Source organism: Apium graveolens, chromosome 4 (assembly GCF_009905375.1).
Source record: "Apium graveolens cultivar Ventura chromosome 4, ASM990537v1, whole genome shotgun sequence".
In the NCBI taxonomy this organism is placed as follows: domain Eukaryota; kingdom Viridiplantae; phylum Streptophyta; class Magnoliopsida; order Apiales; family Apiaceae; genus Apium; species Apium graveolens.
Window position 1 is genome coordinate 312,980,777 of NC_133650.1, and position 17,265 is coordinate 312,998,041.

Genomic DNA, 17,265 nt, shown 5'->3' on the forward strand with positions numbered 1-17,265 from the left:
CAATTTCGATTGCACCTTTAGATTCCTCATGATACGATCTATTCAACCACCTAGTTCGTCCGTACCCAGATTCATTCAATTAAAATTTCGGCTAAAACTCATAGGAATCCGATGAGTGCACTCAAGAACATCAAGAACACCCATCTGGAAAATCAAACTCGCTTTTACCTATATTACTAAACTCTATTTTTAACGTATGATATATGAATCTGACCAGGACAACATGTTCTACAACATAGAATCATCAAAACAATCAAACAATCAGGTTTACAAAAATTCATATTTTAATTTTCAAATAATTTGAAAATAACTAAATAAATAAGAAAATCACCTTGATTCCTGCATAAAAACAGATGATTGATTATGAAAGTACTTTTCGAGAGCTTCGTTTTGATATATTACACACCTGAATCGGAGTTCGATAACGCCTTCGTCCGTGCGTTTGATTTTCAAGAAGGTATCGGTTTCTTGGGATTTTCTCTGTATTTACTATATTTTTACTGGTTGTAAATTAATAAACGAATGAAATGAAATAAGAAATATGCTATTTATATTTACGAAATATTGGTTCGTTCTAGATCGTTTTGAATCGTTAAATTAGTTACTTAGCTGCTAAGTAACCGCGAAAACGATCTGATTTGATACCCGTATTGGATAATTATCCAAACCGGGTTTTTTATAAAACACTTTATACGAAAATAATGTAACAATATCTCATCTTTCGAGAATACGGGTTTTGTTGATTCACCGAAATGATTATCGTATCGGAAATCTTGCGTCGGGTGGCGCGCGGGTCAAACCGTAATCCGGATCAGAAAAGTAAAAACACGGAAAATGTCCGGAATTACCAGATTAGGCTAGGAATGATTTTTTGGAAGAGTTTCGGGTTGTAAAAACGTAAAAACGGTTGAAGTCGGACAATTCCCGACTTTATAAAATAATTTTGTAATTATTCAGAAAATAATTAATAAATTCATAAATCATTATTAAATCATATAACACTCCAAACATTATCAGAAAAATACATTAATTATCTATATTTTATTCTGGACACTTTAAAATTAACATACTCACATTTTATTATGTACAAACATCCAAATATTATTATCAATTATCAGGTAATTCACCAAAAATTCATATAATATTCACATAATAATCATTTATTGATACAAATAATTACACGATATTTTCCGGATGTTACAAAAGGTCTCCATGGACAGTGTCTTGCAACGAATATTGATGGAATCACTTGACAATGTTATGTACAACAATATTTTCAACTGTTACACAGCTAAGCAGATTTGAGAGAAGATTGAAATTCTGTGTGAGGGTACAGAGGAAGTTAGATTAAATCAAAGGAGAATACTGGTATCTCAGTATGAGGGTTTAATGGCGAGACCTAAAAAAGGAATTACTAAAGTTTTTTAAAAAGATTCAACAAATTGATTAATGACTCGCAACTTCAAGATAAATATTATGAAGCTGAGGAGGTGAGGAGGTTAACCTAAAGTTTTTGCTAACTCTTCCTAACCATCTTGAACAGAAAATATCATCTATTAGAGAAGGAAGCGGCTTGAGCAGAATGACACTGGAAGTCTTGTATGGAATCTTAAAAATATATGAGTTTGAGATGTTATAAAGGAGCTCATTGAAGGAAAATCAAGGACATGTGGTTGATGGATTCAGTGCCTTAATGGTCAATGACATTGAAATAGGTGAAGATGAACAAGATGCTCAAATTCTAGTCATTCATGTTGTTGAGCAAAAGAACAAGGGATCTTAAAAATAAGTTATTTTGGAGTTAGTGGAAGATGAATACTACATCCTTGATGAGCTAGATAATATGGATCAATCAATGGCTTACATGGCTAGAAAATTCTCTAACATCAGAGTTAAAAAGCCAAGGTTTTTCAAGAACAGGGGACAGTCACGGTATTCTGCATAAATAGTAGACACGGGTAATCCTCGTGCCTAGCAGGCAAAGATTTACCCTCAAACAACAATAACTAGAAATCAAAAATTCAGTTCAACTCAGCTAGCAAAGGTGGTTACAAAATTGGATCTGTTGACTTGGTCTTGGACTGCCACATGTTGGACAGAAATAAGATTTGACCTACAAAGAACATAACCAACTGAAAATCGGTCAATTTTGATCATATTTACAACTGATCCCGTGTTTAATTTTGGTCGTTTAAAAAGTGAAAAGCATAACCAACCAACCATGAGTTTGGCAGTTAATCGATTATCGTTTGAATTGCGATGTTGGTTGGTTATGTTTGGTTGAAAATTATGATCAAAAGCAATCAGTGCATGATGGTCGCATTTAAATCGGTAGCTAATGACCACCGTTTTGTGTTAGAACAGTGAAATAATTTATAACTAAATATGAGGTAATTTTCACACAAATATTTGTTATTTCAGAGATAACTAAATCCAATTTATAAAGGCGAGTGCAATAATCCTAGGTAAACATAAAGTAAGCTGAGACTGAAGCAAGCTTAGAATTAGAAGTTCGATTGGTGCAATAATCCTAGGCAAACATGAAGTAATAAATTTCCACGCATATGCAGCAGCTGACTAATATAAAAACCGAGAGAGTATGAGCTTGTATAAAACGAACAAAACTTGAAAATAAAACAGAAACCAAAAATGGTAGAGACCTACTGGTATATTATCCTCTTCATTTTCTTCCTGTTTCTCCTTTTAAAGAAACAAACAAACAACAACCCTCCAAGTCCTCCTTCACTTCCTTTATTAGGCCATCTTCATCTTATCAAAGAACCTCTGCACCAAACCCTAGAGACTCTCTCTTCAAAGTACGGAGACATCCTCCTACTTCGCTTTGGTCTCAAGAAAGTCCTTGTCATTTGCTCCCCTGCTGCAGTTCAGGAATGTTTCACAAAAAACGACACGATTTTTGCCAACAGGCCTGTTTCAATGGCCACCACACACCTCAGTTACAACTTCACCACCATGACTGTGGCCCCGTATGGTGATCTCTGGCGTAACCTAAGGCGTCTGGCTTCTGTCGAGATCTTCTCTCCGAATCGTATTGCATTTTTCACGGATCTTAGAGACAAAGAAGTAAGGTTACTAATAAGTCAACTCATGCAAAAATGTGTCAGTAATTTTGGTAGCACTAAGGTCGAACTTAAGACGACGTTTAATGAGCTTGCTTTTAATATATTGTCCATGACAATTACTGGGAAAAGATACTATGGAGAAAATGTGGAGGATGCAGAGGAGGCAAGAAAGGTTCGATTTCTACTGAGGGAATTGTTTGATTTAAGTGTGAATTCTAATATTGGAGATCTTTTTCCGATTTTAAGATGGCTTGATTATGGAGGGGTTGAAAAGAAAATGATTGATACAATGAAAAGGCTTGATTATTTCCTACAAGATTTAATCGATAAGAGGCGTGGGAATCATTCGATTAATGATAACGATGACGATGACCATGATGAAGACACCGCAGATCACCGTAAGAATTGGAAGAAGAAGACAATGATCGATCACTTGCTGTTGCTGCAAAATCCAGAGCCTGAAATTTATACTGATAATATCATCAAAGGCATCATCGCGGTAACTGCACATTAAACTCAACTACTTCTAATATATTTCTGTTTTTTTGTTTTAAAATTAAATAACTCAGTAGTTTAGATCCAAAGAAAAGTTATATGATCTGTATTAATATTGTTATTATGATTATTTCTACTGTATTTATTTTATATTGAGGAAATAGTTGGCCATTGACTTTTAACTTTTTTTTTTTTTTGCCAAAGACTTTTAACTTATTTCATCTGATGCATGTTCAGATTATAGATCCTTCTAATTTTTAAGTATAACTTCTACTGGTTTTGTTCATCGTTTATTTAGGTCAACTATATTTCATATAAGCAAGTGTTCATATTTTATCTAAGACATTGAGTCATTCTTCAATCACAAGTTGGAATCTATTTCTTGCTAATTGCGTAATCATTGTTCATCTTTTACTTGGGTCAACTACGTTTACATTTCATATAAGCAACTGTTCATATTTTATTGAAGACAAAGAGTCATTTTCAGTCAGCTACTTGTTATTCAATATTGATTATCTTTTATTTTTGTCAGCTACATCTGCTCTGTAATATCATATGATATTCAAAAACAAATAACCAAATTTTCGGAAATGGATCATAGTATATTAAACTTGATAGATCTGCAAATATTCATCTAATATATGTAATTTGTGCATGGGATGCCTAGGTGTTACTGATAGCAGGCACAGATACATTATCCTTAACCATGGAATGGGCAATGGCACTCCTAGTCAACCACCCTGAATCAATAGAAAAAGTTAGAGCTGAAATAGAGACTCATGTTCCAAAAGACCGGCTTCTAGCAGAGCAAGACCTGCCGAAACTAAATTTCCTACAAAATGTCATAACAGAGACTCTTCGCCTCCATCCACCACTTCCATTTCTCATTCCACATGAAAGTTCAGAGGACTGCACTGTTGGTGGCTACAACGTATCACGTGGAACAATGTTGCTAGTCAATCTGAGGGCGATTCATAGGAACCCTAAGGCATGGCCGAAGCCAAATGAATTTATACCAGAGAGGCATGAATGTGAAGGCGAAGAAATGTTGATACCATTTGGTGCTGGAAGAAGATCTTGTCCGGGGGCTGTGATTGGGAAGAGAGTGCTTGGATTAGTTTTGGGGAGACTGATTCAAGTTTTTGAGTGGGAGAGAGTTGGCGTTGAGCTCGAAGATATGACTGAAGGTCCTGGTTTTAGTACTCCTAAAATCAAGCCTCTGGAAGCTATTTGCAAACCTAGAGGTGCCACTACTGAACATTCTTTATTTTAGTTTTATATGGTTCAACTGATTTGCTATGTCTTTGGGAAATATTGTGTATGGCTCAGTGGCTGGTTTGTTAACTAAATAACTGGCACAATATTTGGTGCTTTAAATAAAAAGTATTTTGTGTTTGTACTGGTAAGTGTTAAGTGTTAAGTGCTTTAAAAGGACTTTATCTTGTGGCAGTAGATAGGATGTGTGTGCATATGTTTGTCAAATATACTTTCTGCATGTGTTCAACAGAAACCTCTAGCCTACTTCTAATCATAATGTTCCAGTTTGGATCAGAACTACACTAGAACTAAAACCTTTTGGTTTCAGAAGTTACCAAAATACACACTTAAATCCCAAGGTATGCTGGAATAAGATACTTAGCCTTAGTAGCTTCACAGTTTACGGTAAAATCAGGTAAAAAGTGTAATAAAATGTAAGAAGACATCACTGCAAATGTATGAACAATTGAAATGACCTTTAACAGTGAATGTAACGACCAACGAGGAAGAAAGATGAAGGGAATGAAACACACACAACAATATTTTGGCAACGAGAAGAAAAATAGAGCTTGATAAAATGTATTCATTCAAAATATACATACTCGGTGTGAAGATGGTAAAACATAACTTTCAAAGATCTATATTAACACAAAAACACTCCACACCCTTAAGCCATCATGACAGGGGGAATAAACACGACCAAAGTGTCTTGGTAGCCATTTGTATACTGGTCTACAATCAACGATTGTGTATAGGGTCCGAGGTGTTTGGCACTGTTCTTTTGTTTGTGAAGAACTCATCTGAAGAATGTGTTGGTGTTTCCCTTAGGTGCTGCTGTACCTGTTCTTGACTCGAATGCATCATTTCGGACACTGCATTGGAACCCTCATCCCGGGAAACTGATTTCATCTCTGAAACTGCAATATCTTGCTCATGGAAGTCACATTATGCGAAAATAGCAGCTGTTTTTTCTCAGTAGCTGCCAGTAAAAACAAGAAGATTAGCTTATGAAACGAGCGTAAGTGCATGATCAGTACGACATGAGTAAGAACAGAGGAAAAAGTTAAAAAAATATACTTTTTTTCTTTCAAGAAATCAAATGAGAAGAGGAGAGGGGAGATAGTGAATTCAGGAAATGAGAAGAGGAGAGGGGAGATAGTGAATTCAGGAAGAGGAGAGGGGAGAAGTGGAGGCGTAGGTTGAATGCGGAGGTATCTCCACTATTGACGAGATTGGTTGAGTTGTTCGAGCCGATGTTCCTTCAGGAGAGTTGTTTGTGCACCGCATGTTCACCATGGTTGTTGTTATGCTTTCCCACAGACATCACCAAATATTATGGATTAAAAACTAGGTCGTATTATTTTCTGGGGCTCGTGAGTTTCGAGGTTCGATTTGACTGTGTTTCGTGATTCAATTTGCCTTAGTAAGATGCCTACTTACCTTGTTGTATGCTAAGGATCAAGTCACTATCTCCCCTCTCCTCATTTGGTTTGCTTTTTCCACATTTGGTTTGCTTTTTAATAGTCAACCAGTGATTTGACTGGTAGTGTTTAGTCTCATGTAGTTGTTTTGATTTTTTTAAAAAATATTTATGTGCAACCGTACAGATGTCAAAACATTTGATATGACAAAATTTTCAAGAAAAAAATACCTTTATTTGGTTTGTTGTTTTAATAGTGTGTTTAGTCCTATATGGATGTTTCGCTTTTTTTAAAATAATTATGAATTATTTAACCATAAGGATGTCAAGACCTCTATATATTAGTCAGATGACAAAATTTTAAGAAACAAGTAAATTCATTTGTTTTGCTATTTTTTTCACTCAACTAGTGATTTGACTAATACTTTAAGTCTCATATCGATGTTTCGATTTTTTTTTAAAATTATAGTGAATGAAGCACATAAACGTGGAACTCTTGTAATTTTTTTCGTAATTTTTTCAAATATATTAAACAAATATTTAAATTTTAGAATATTATCAAGCACAAAAAACTAAAATTCTCCCCTAATATATATTTTTTCGCCACCATAAAAAAAAGTAAATCATGTATCTAATATAACTACAAACTCTATAAATTATAATCCAATTCAATTTTCAATCACACTCCAATTTATTTCTTACCTCGTTTATAGGGAACCAAATATTTCCCAAATTAATTTTAATAATTAAAATTATAATATAACAAAATAATTAATAAATCAAAAAAAATTAAAAAGGCAATATAAAAAATAATACTAAATCATCCACATACATCAATACTATTCAAAACTCCCACTTTTTTATAGGTTTTCCATCTTGCACCAAAACGATCTATAAACCGTAGTAGTAGGAGGACTTTTTAAAATTTTAATTATATAAATTTTGAATTTTTCAACAATATAATATACACATAATAATACAAACATTTTAACTTCATTAATTTTTAATAATATATAATTATTATTTTTTATAATTTATTTTTATAAAATAATAAATTAAAAATATTATAATGAGTCAATGAAATGCCCATAATAATACAAATATTTTTATTTCATTAATTTTAATAATATATAATTATTATTTTATATAATTTATTTTTATAAAATAATAAAATTATAAATATTATAATCGGTGAATGAAATGCGAGAGTATACATGGCCACGTAGAGAGACACGTGCCTGCGTTTTACCTATGAAGTTACAATCTTGTTGTCAGTCTTATCTTGTTGTATAGACCGCCTCTAGTCCTATATTTTACAATAGAGCGGCCACTTCGTTGTCTTGTATGTAGCACAATAACAAGGGTTTAACAATAACAAGGCTTTCATGACAGTAAAAGGTTTCTCCGGCGCCAGATCCGATAGCCGGCGAAGATATCATCAGTCAAACAGATCTCAACGTGATTGTATTTCGGTTATCTTCAATAATCTGGTACACGTTCCCTCATCAAACCAAATTCATTTCTTTTACTTTCTTTTTTGTATCTAGGGTTTTTTTATTTTTTTTACTACGTGTGTGCTTGAATTTTAGAAACCTGTTTCTTATTTGCCCTAGATATGATCTGCTTGGAAACATGTTAAGTTTGAAGACGTACCAGGTATGTTATTTTTGGATAATTGGGGTTTAATTAATAAGAATATATGATTCAGTGTGTTTTGATATGTTTGTGTGTGGATGTGCTGCATTAATTTACGTATGGAATTGTGAATATGACGTATGCAAGATGTCAGTTCTTGTTTCAAGATACTTGGTTCAATTTTTATTTTTTTTTCCTAAATTGCATATTTGAGTGTATTCTGATCAAGTATATAAATTAGTTCCCAAACGATTCTTAGATGTCAGTTCGGCTTTTGAGAAGGCAGGTGCTGCGTGGAGCACCAGTCCTGCAGAGGTGACGGTAGGTCCAAACAAGTCGCACATTGTTCCCGTCACAATCATTGCAAATACAGCTCCTGTTGCGATCCCAACATTTCCGATGTCTGTTGAGGTCATGGTTGTCGCGAATCAAAGGTATAAGGGTGGTGCAGGAAAGGTGGATACAAAACAATCAAGGATATATATCCATGGTAGATGAAATGCTCTCATGTGACGTGCTGCAACCAAGTGTATTATCAATATAGTCGCCTTGTGCTCAGATTCCACGAACTGGAAAACCTGATTGTTTTCTCTTTTGGTTTCTGTTTGACAAATATATTTCAATTTAGGGTGCTAAATATATGGAATGCTTGAAAGAGATGATAATAATTTCAAATTCCGTATTTGCCAAATTTATACAAAAATTTGGAAGAAGGTGACATATGTTGACAAAATTCGTATATGTAACCTTTTTCCAAAATTTAGTATGAAATCGGCAAAGACTGTGTTTGATATTAATATTATCTCTTGCTAACATTTGAGATATTTAGCTGCCTAAGATTGAGTTAGATATTTCTCAAAAAAAAAACAAAAAAAAAACTAATACAAAAAACAATCAAGGGTTTCCACTTTGCTGGATTTGGAGTACAAGGCGACAAAACTGAGAATACACTCACTCGCAGCTCCTCAAATAAGAGCATTTCACCTATCTTGGATATTTGTCTTTGCTTGTTTTGTATCCACCTTTCTTGCGCCACCCCTTATACCTTTGATTTGCAACAACCTAAACTTTAGGTCAACATGCATCGGAAATGCTGGGAGCAGTTTCAGGGGTTATGTTTGCAAGGATTGTGATGGGAACATTATGTGACTTATTTGCACCTGGTGTCGTCTCTGCAGCACTCCTCTTCTTTGCAGCACCTGCAGATTCAAAACACGAGCTGACATCTCTAAGTGAATGTAAACTGAGAAGTGAAATCTAAGTGAACTGTGTCATATTACTAGATTCGTGGAGACTCCGTCCCACGTACACGAACTCGTACCATTTACCTGAACGACCCGCTTTCCCAAGGGAGAAGATCAGAATGGTCAAATAAATTAAAAATGCTGAAAGAATAAGTGGATAATCAGGGCTCCATATATGGTTTGATGGGCGGGTTGGAGGCACAGTAAGAAAAAAGAGTTTTAGGGGAACGCGAACATTCTACAAATGTGTAGACCGACTGTAGTTTTATATTTTACAATAGAGCGGCTTCCTCATTGCCTTTTATATAGCACAATAACAAGGTTTTCATGACAGTAAAAGGTTTCTCTGGCGCCATATCCAATAGCAAGATATCATCAGTCAAACAGATCTCAACGTGATTGTATTTCGGTTATCTTCAATAATCTGGTACACGTTCCCTCATCAAACGAAATTCATTTCTTTTACTTTCTTTTTTGTGTCTATAGTTTTTTTTTGTTTTTTTACTACGTGTGTGCTTGAATTTTAGAAACCTGTTTCTTATTTGCCCTAAATATGATCTGCTTGGAAACATGTTAAGTTTGAAGACGTACCAGGTATGTTGTTTTTGGATAATTGGGGTTTAAATAAGAATATATATAATTCAGTGTCTTTTGATATGTTTGTGTGTGTATGTGCTGCATTAATTTACATATGGGATTGTGAATATGCACGTGTGCAAGCTCGGATTTACTTAGATGTCAGTTCTTGTTTTCAAGATACATGGTGCAATTTAGATTGAGTATTCTGATCAAGTATAGGCATTAGTTCCCAAACGATTCTTAGCGATGTCAGTTCGGCTTTTGAGATGGCAGGTGCTGCAGGGAGCATCAGTCCTGCAGAGGTGACGGTAGGTCCAAACATGTCACATTCTGTTCCCGTCACAATCATTGCAAACACAGGTCCAGCTGCAATCCCAACATTTCCGATGTCTGTTGAGGTCATGGTTGTCGCGAATCAAAGGTATAAGGGTGGAACATCAAAGGTGGATACAAAACAATCAAGGATACATATCCATGATAGATGAAATGCTCTCATGTGATGTGCTGCGGCTGAGTGTCTTACTAATATAGTCCCCTTGTGCTCCGAATCTAGGGAGTGGAAAACCTATATTGTTTTTCTTTTGGTTTTTTGTTTGACAAATATTCATTTCAATTTAGGGTGATAAATGTATGAGATACTACATAGAGATGATAATAATATCAAATTACGTATTTGCCAATTTTATACTAAATTTTGGAAGAAGGTGACATATGTTGACAAAATTGGCATATGGAACCTTGTTCCAAAATTTAATATAAAATCGGCAAAGACTGTGTTTGATATTAATATTATCTCTTGCTAACATTTGAGATATTTAGCTCCCTAAGATTGAGATAGACATTTCTCAAACAAAAAGCAAAAAAAACAAATACGGAAAACAATCAAGGGTTTTCTGCTTTGCTGGATTTGGAGCACAAGGGGACTAAACTGAGAATACACTCACTCGCAGCACCTCAAATGAGAGCATTTCACCTATCTTGGATATCTGTCTTTGCTTGTTTTGTATCCACCTTTACTGCTCCACCCCTTATACCTTTGATTTGTGACACCTCAACTTTAGGTCAACATACATCGGAAATGCTAAGAGCAGTTTCGGGAGTTATGTTTGCAAGGATTGTGATGGGGACATTATGAGACTTGTTTGGGCCTGGTGTCGCCTCTGCAGCCCTCATCTTCTTTGCAGCACCTGCAGATTCAAAACACGAACTGCCATATCTAAGTGAATCTAAACTGATAATAAGAAGTGAAATCTAAGTGAACTGATGTCATATTACTAGTTTCGTGGAGACTGCGTCCCACGTACAAGAACTCGTACCACGTACCGGAATGACCCTCTTTCCCTGTACACTATTTAGAGCAAGGGAGAAGATCAGAATGGTCAAATTAATTAAAAATGCTGTGATTAAGTGGATAATCTGGGCTCCAATTGTGGTTTGATGGTCGGGTTGGAGGCTCAGTAAGAAAAAAGAATGCAGTGCCAGAAATAGAAGGAATGTGTTATAAGGAAAATTGTGTATGTGACGTAGGTTGTGAGTGGAGGATCCAATGTTTTGGGAAGAGAAAGTTATTGCTTAAGATCTGGACAAGATTTTCAATAACTTCCAACCTTGTTTCCTTGGTGCCGAGCACATCTATAATTTCTTCACTAAAATACTGTCCGGATCTGGAATATAAAATCCGGTTAGCATTCGACTCAAGGCTTTTTGCTTTGCTAACAGATGGCCGAAAAAGGAATCAAATAAGTTTAAGGACTTGTGTACACATCATATTGATTCTTGTCAATTTGATTGTCGACAAATTTATTAACCTTACAAATAGATCTGGATAACAATGATGCAATGTTGCTTATATTGGATGAAACCACTTCATTTATGTATCAATAATAATATTCCAAAACCAATAATATCACAACCATTTAGTTTTCACCTATGCACCACTTTCTCTCAAACTTTATACCTGCTTATTTTTTTTAAGTTCATGCTTATATCTGTGCAAGTCATAAATTTCTTTGTGACTTGCTCATATATCAATTATGTACATAGAGGTCAACAAGACATTTTCATTAGAAATTAAGATATTCCCTCATTCAATATTGTATTGCATCATTCAGGAATTTATGTATCGTATGTGAAAATTGTAAATTTTGTGATAGATTGGAAGATATTATTTATATCTTGAAGCCTCTGTATGTCTGTTTCCCTCTTTAGCAGGTTGGTTTATATGTGCAGGATTTTCAACTTCAGCACATACGTTCGAAAATGAAGCTCAGGGATTAGAAAAGGTACCATAGATAGAAATATGGTTCCACCAGGAGACCTTTTTCCACTAGTGCAGAAAGGATTCCAGCATTTTCAGCTGGAAGCAAATGTTAATTGTGTAAACCTATCGCCTTCCACTTTTATATGTATTAATTCATACGTATTAGAGGAAGTTTAAGCGACTATTTCCTAATACATTATTCAGAATGATGCAGAAATTGTTGGTGGATCCTCATTCCTACAACCTCCGGATCCTATCGCAAAAGATGCCTATGAATCAGAGGAGCTCATGTAGGAAACAAAAGATAGTGTTCCGGAAACAAAACACAGAGAAAAGGGAAAAGGTATCGATGTTTTTAAAAGCAAACTTGACAGAGAGCATCTTGAAAGAGGGAATGATAATGCTAGTGAGAAAATGGAGAAACAAAATACGGAAAAAGAAAGAGAGCTGGAAGATTTGGAAGAGAAAGAGAAAATGGCAAAGACAGCAGCGCCACATGCCGAACTCACTGATGCAAAGGATGAAAAATTGAACATGAGGAAGACATAATTATTGAGATTCATGGTTTTTTTGCCACAAGCTTTCTCTTCAAACTCCTTTTAAAACCTGCTTTAATTCATAATCTCTAAAATTTTGAAGTAAATTAGTGAAATTATATTTCTTAGTGGTTCCTTTTTTTAAAGGAAGTGTCTTCTTACTGTTTCTATGATAATTTATGTCAGAACTGGAGCTGAAGCACGTTGAGGCAGTTAACATTTAATCAAACTCACCAGCTATGATTGGCATTATTCCCAACTCTGATGTGACGGTTTTAGAAGGACAAGCTTCTGAGGTACATGGTTTTTTTAGTTGAATATAAATAAAAGTATAATACTAATTAATTTAGCAGATAAATAAACAAAATATAAAACATGACTTATTATTTCTGCGGTGATAGAAAGTGCAGGTCGTATCTGTCCGTGTACATGTGGATAATGCAGACCAAGACTATATGAGTTAGTTTATAAGGATGCTCAACCGTGTATACGCTGTTTTATTAGATTGATGTGCAATTTATAGTTTCCTCTACTGTTAGATAAAGCGTTTATCACAGGAGAAAAAGGATTGTGAGCCAGTCTGACATGTCCTTAATGTTTTTTCTCAGAGTTAGTACAAGTAAAAAGGAGCTAGAATTCCACTAAAAGGCTGTTGATATTGTGCTTTTATATTGGCAGGTTGTTGCATGTTCTTGGAGTCCATCCGGTAAGCTTCTTGCATCAGGGTGGTCTAATTCTTATGATGAGATTATTAATATATTGGTTATTAGAGACCGTACGGTATTAGATTATTTCTTGTTCTTTGTACCTAATCATTGTGTTTTAATTCCTATGGTGCGAATATTAATGTTAATACATGATAAATAAGGTACGTGTTTCACAAAGTACCAATAGGTAGATATATTCAGTGGCCTAAACATATACTGGATAGAGTATTGGATGAAATTCTATACACCCAAAAAAATTTAGAATATTAAGCACCCTTGCATTTTAAGGAAGATCATTTTATAGTGCATATATAGTGTTATATATTTTGAATATGTTTTCTCTCTTTGTCGCAGTTCGGACTTGCAGATACTTTCTCTTGACCTTAAATATTTAAACTTAGTCATTGTACATGAATACAGCCCAAGGGTATTCATATGAAAATAAGTTAAATAATTGATATTTGGTTGTTATCTCTTTGGTATATGTGCTTCCTCATTGATTGTTCTGAATCACGTTGTTTACAATATATAACTTACTGTCATCAAAACTTCAGTACAGTAATGTTTTGTGGCTTTACGGTGTATTAGAAGTAATTTGTGATTTACCACCCTCATTTTTTTACTTGTAGATTTACCTATATCACAAGAGTAGTTACGGTACTGTTTTGATCTAATAATATTACATTACAATCTGAATATAATCAAGTGTGTATACTGTAGTTCTAATTTACAGAGGAGCGGTCACCCCTCATTTCCTTGTATGTAGCGCAATAAAAAGGGGTTTATAACAGTAAAAGGCTTCTCCGGAGGTGGATCCAATAGCCGGCGAAGAGTCGAAGATTATACCAATGAGTAAAACTGATCTCAACGTGATTGTATTTGGGTATCTTCAAGAATCTGGTACAGGCTCACTGGACCAAATCAAAATATATTTATTTTTTTTACTTTCTTATTTGTATTTATAGTATTTTTTTTGTTAATTGTGTGCTTGTATTTTGGAAACCTGTTTCTTGTTAGCCCTATATATGTTTTAGTTGGGAATGTTAAATTTGGAGAAGTATTATGTAAATGTCGTTTTTGTATAACTGAGGTTGAATTATAGATATAAAAATTAAATGTCTTTTCAAAAGTTTGTGCGTGTATGTAGTGCATTAATTTACTTATGGAATTGTGAATATGCACTTGTGCATGCCGAGATTCACTTGGATGTCAGTTCATGTTTCCGAAATACTTGGTGCAATTTAGTAATGAGGGTATTCAGAACAAGTATATGCGTTAATTTTTAAACAATCGTTCGATGGCAGTTCGGCTTTTGAGATTGCGGGTGCTTTAAGGAGCATCAGTCCAGCAGAGGTGACACAAGGTCCAAACTAGATCCAAACTAGTCACATAATGTTCTCATCACAATCCTTGCAAACACAGGTCCAGAAACTTTGATGCAATCACAACATTCCTGATGTCTGTTGAGGTCAAGGTTGTCGTGAATCAGAGGCACGAGGGGTGAAACAATAAAGGTGGGTACAAAACAAGCAAACAAAGATATCCAAAATAGGTGAAATGCTCTCATGTGACGTGTTGCGATTGAGGGTATTCTCAGTTTAGTCGCCTTGTGTTCTGAATCCACGGAGTGGAAAACCCTCAATTATTTCCTCTTCTATTTGAGAAATATACATCTCATTTTTAGGATGCTAAATATATCAAATTGTAGAAAGAGATGAAAATAATATCCAACATTGTCTTTGTCAAATTTATACTAAATTTTGGAAGAGCATGACATATGTTGACAAGGTTGATATTAGTATAAAATATGTCAACGTCGTCAACATATGTAAACTTCTTCCAAAATTAGTATAAAATCGGTAAAGACAATATTTGATATTACTGTTATTTCTTTCTAGCATTTAAGATATTTAGTACCCTAAGACTGAGATAATATTTCTCAAACAAAAAAGAATAGAAAAAACAATTCAGAAGTTTCTATAACACTGGATTCGGAGCACATGACGACTAAACTGAAAATATACTCAGTTGCATCACATCACATGAGATCATTTTACCTATCATGGATATCTTTATTTGTTTGTTTTGGATCCACCTTTTCTCATATCGCTCTAATAACTCTGATTTGCAACCATAACTTGACCTTAACATGCATCGGATATGATGTGATTGCAGCAATTTCTGGAGCTGTGTTTGCAAGGATTGTGACGGGGACGTTATATGACTTGTTTGCACCTCGTGTCGCCTCTGCAACACTAATCCACCTTACATCACCTGCATTTTTAGAACACGGGTTGATATTTCTTAGTGAACCGAAACAGATAATTCTAAGTAATATTTTAGGTGAACTAGAATCTAAGTTTTCAAACTTTGATGTCATAGTATTGGAAGTAATTTGAGATTTACCGCCCTCATTTTTTTTACTTGTAGATTTATCTATCATAAGGATAGTTACGGTTTACTCTTATGATATAATTTGTAATTTGTAATTTGGCTTTACGGTGTATTAGAAGTAATTTGTGATTTACCACCCTCATTTTTTTACTTGTATATTTACCTATATCACAAGAGTAGTTACGGTACTGTTTTGATCTAATAATATTACATTACAATCTGAATATAATCAAGTGTGTATACTGTAGTTCTAATTTACAGAGGAGCGGTCACCCCTCATTTCTTTATATGTAGCGCAATAAAAAGGGGTTTATAACAGTAAAAGGCTTATCGGGAGGCGGATCCAATAGCCGGCAAAGAGCCGAAGATGATACCAATGAGTTAAACTGATCTCAACGTGATTGTATTTGGGTATCTTCAAGAATCTGGTACAGGCTCACTCGATCAAATCAAAATATATTTATTTTTTTTACTTTCTTTTTTGTATTTATGGTATTTTTTTGGTAATTGTGTGCTTGTATTTTAGAAACATGTTTCTTATTAGCCCTATATATGTTTTAGTTGGGACTGTTAAATTTGGAGAAGTATTATGTATATGCCGTTTTTGTATAACTGAGGTTGAATTATGGATATAAAAATTTAATGTCTTTTCAAATGTTTGTGCGTGTATGTAATGTATTAATTTACTTATGGAATTATGAATATGCACTTGTGCATGCCCAGATTCACTTGGATGTCAGTTCGTGTTTTCGAAATACTTGGTACAATTTTGTAACGAGGGTATTCAGAACAAGTATATGCGTTAATTTTTAAACAATCGTTCGATGTCAGTTCGGCTTTTGAGATTGGAGGTGCTTTAAGGAGCATCAGTCCAGCAGAGGTGACACAAGGTCCAAACTAGATCCAAACTAGTCACATAATGTTCTCATCACAATCTTTGCAAACACAGGTCCAGAAACTTTGATATAATCACAACATTCCCGATGTCTGTTGAGGTCAAGGTTGTCGCGAATAAGAGGCACGAGGGGTAAAACAATAAAGGTAGGTACAAAACAAGCAAACAAAGATATCCAAGATAGGTGAAATGCTCTCATGTGACGTGCTGCGATTGAGGGTATTCTCAGTTTAGTCGCCTTGTGTTCTGAATCCACAGAGTGGAAAACCCTCGATTATTTCCTCTATTGGTGGTTTTTATTTGAGAAATATACATCTCATTTTTTGGATGCTAAATATATCAAATTATAGAAAGAGATGAAAATAATATCCAACACTGTCTTTGTCAAATTTATACTAAATTTTGAAGAGCATAACATATGTTGACAAGGTTGATATTTCATACTAGAATTCTGTCAATAGACATCGGTCCTGAGACATCGCTTGTTTAGACGACCAATGTTAAAGTTCCTTTAGACATCGGTTATTTTTAAAACGATGTTACTGCATATATTAGACATCGGTCGATAAAAAAACCGTTGTCGATAGTTATTTTCAAAAAAGAAGAAACGTGAATTAGACATCAGTTTATAACATAACCGTTGTCGAATTTTCTTAGACATCGGTCTAAAATCACAACTGTTGTCTATGGTTAATTTTAAAAAAAATTAAAAAAAAACGTGCTTACTTTCCCCCGGTTCCTAAATATTTCCCCCCTTAAT

At 34.5% G+C, this 17,265-nt stretch overlaps 1 protein-coding gene and 1 long non-coding RNA gene across 9 annotated transcripts; both read left to right on the top strand.

Moving 5' to 3' along the window:
• Window positions 1–2,649: 2,649 nt before the first annotated feature.
• On the top strand, window positions 2,650–4,928 carry LOC141717345 (cytochrome P450 81Q32-like). The gene is made up of 2 exons (XM_074519425.1): window positions 2,650–3,582; window positions 4,246–4,928. The coding sequence occupies exons 1-2, from the start codon at window positions 2,650–2,652 to the stop codon at window positions 4,849–4,851; spliced, it is 1,539 nt and encodes a 512-aa protein (XP_074375526.1). The 3' UTR covers window positions 4,852–4,928.
• A 2,649-nt stretch (window positions 4,929–7,577) lies between these two features.
• On the top strand, window positions 7,578–14,213 carry LOC141721802 (uncharacterized). Of its 8 annotated transcripts, XR_012574888.1 has the most exons (6): window positions 7,578–7,745; window positions 7,869–7,911; window positions 9,469–9,561; window positions 11,925–12,090; window positions 12,188–12,805; window positions 12,911–14,213. It is a non-coding gene; the product is annotated as an uncharacterized LOC141721802 (long non-coding RNA). The 8 variants fall into 8 exon arrangements; XR_012574890.1 differs by lacking the exon at window positions 9,469–9,561 and having other exon boundaries at window positions 7,579–7,745; window positions 12,911–14,212; XR_012574887.1 differs by lacking the exon at window positions 9,469–9,561 and having other exon boundaries at window positions 7,579–7,745; window positions 11,943–12,090; window positions 12,911–14,211.
• The last annotated feature ends 3,052 nt before the right edge of the window (window positions 14,214–17,265 follow it).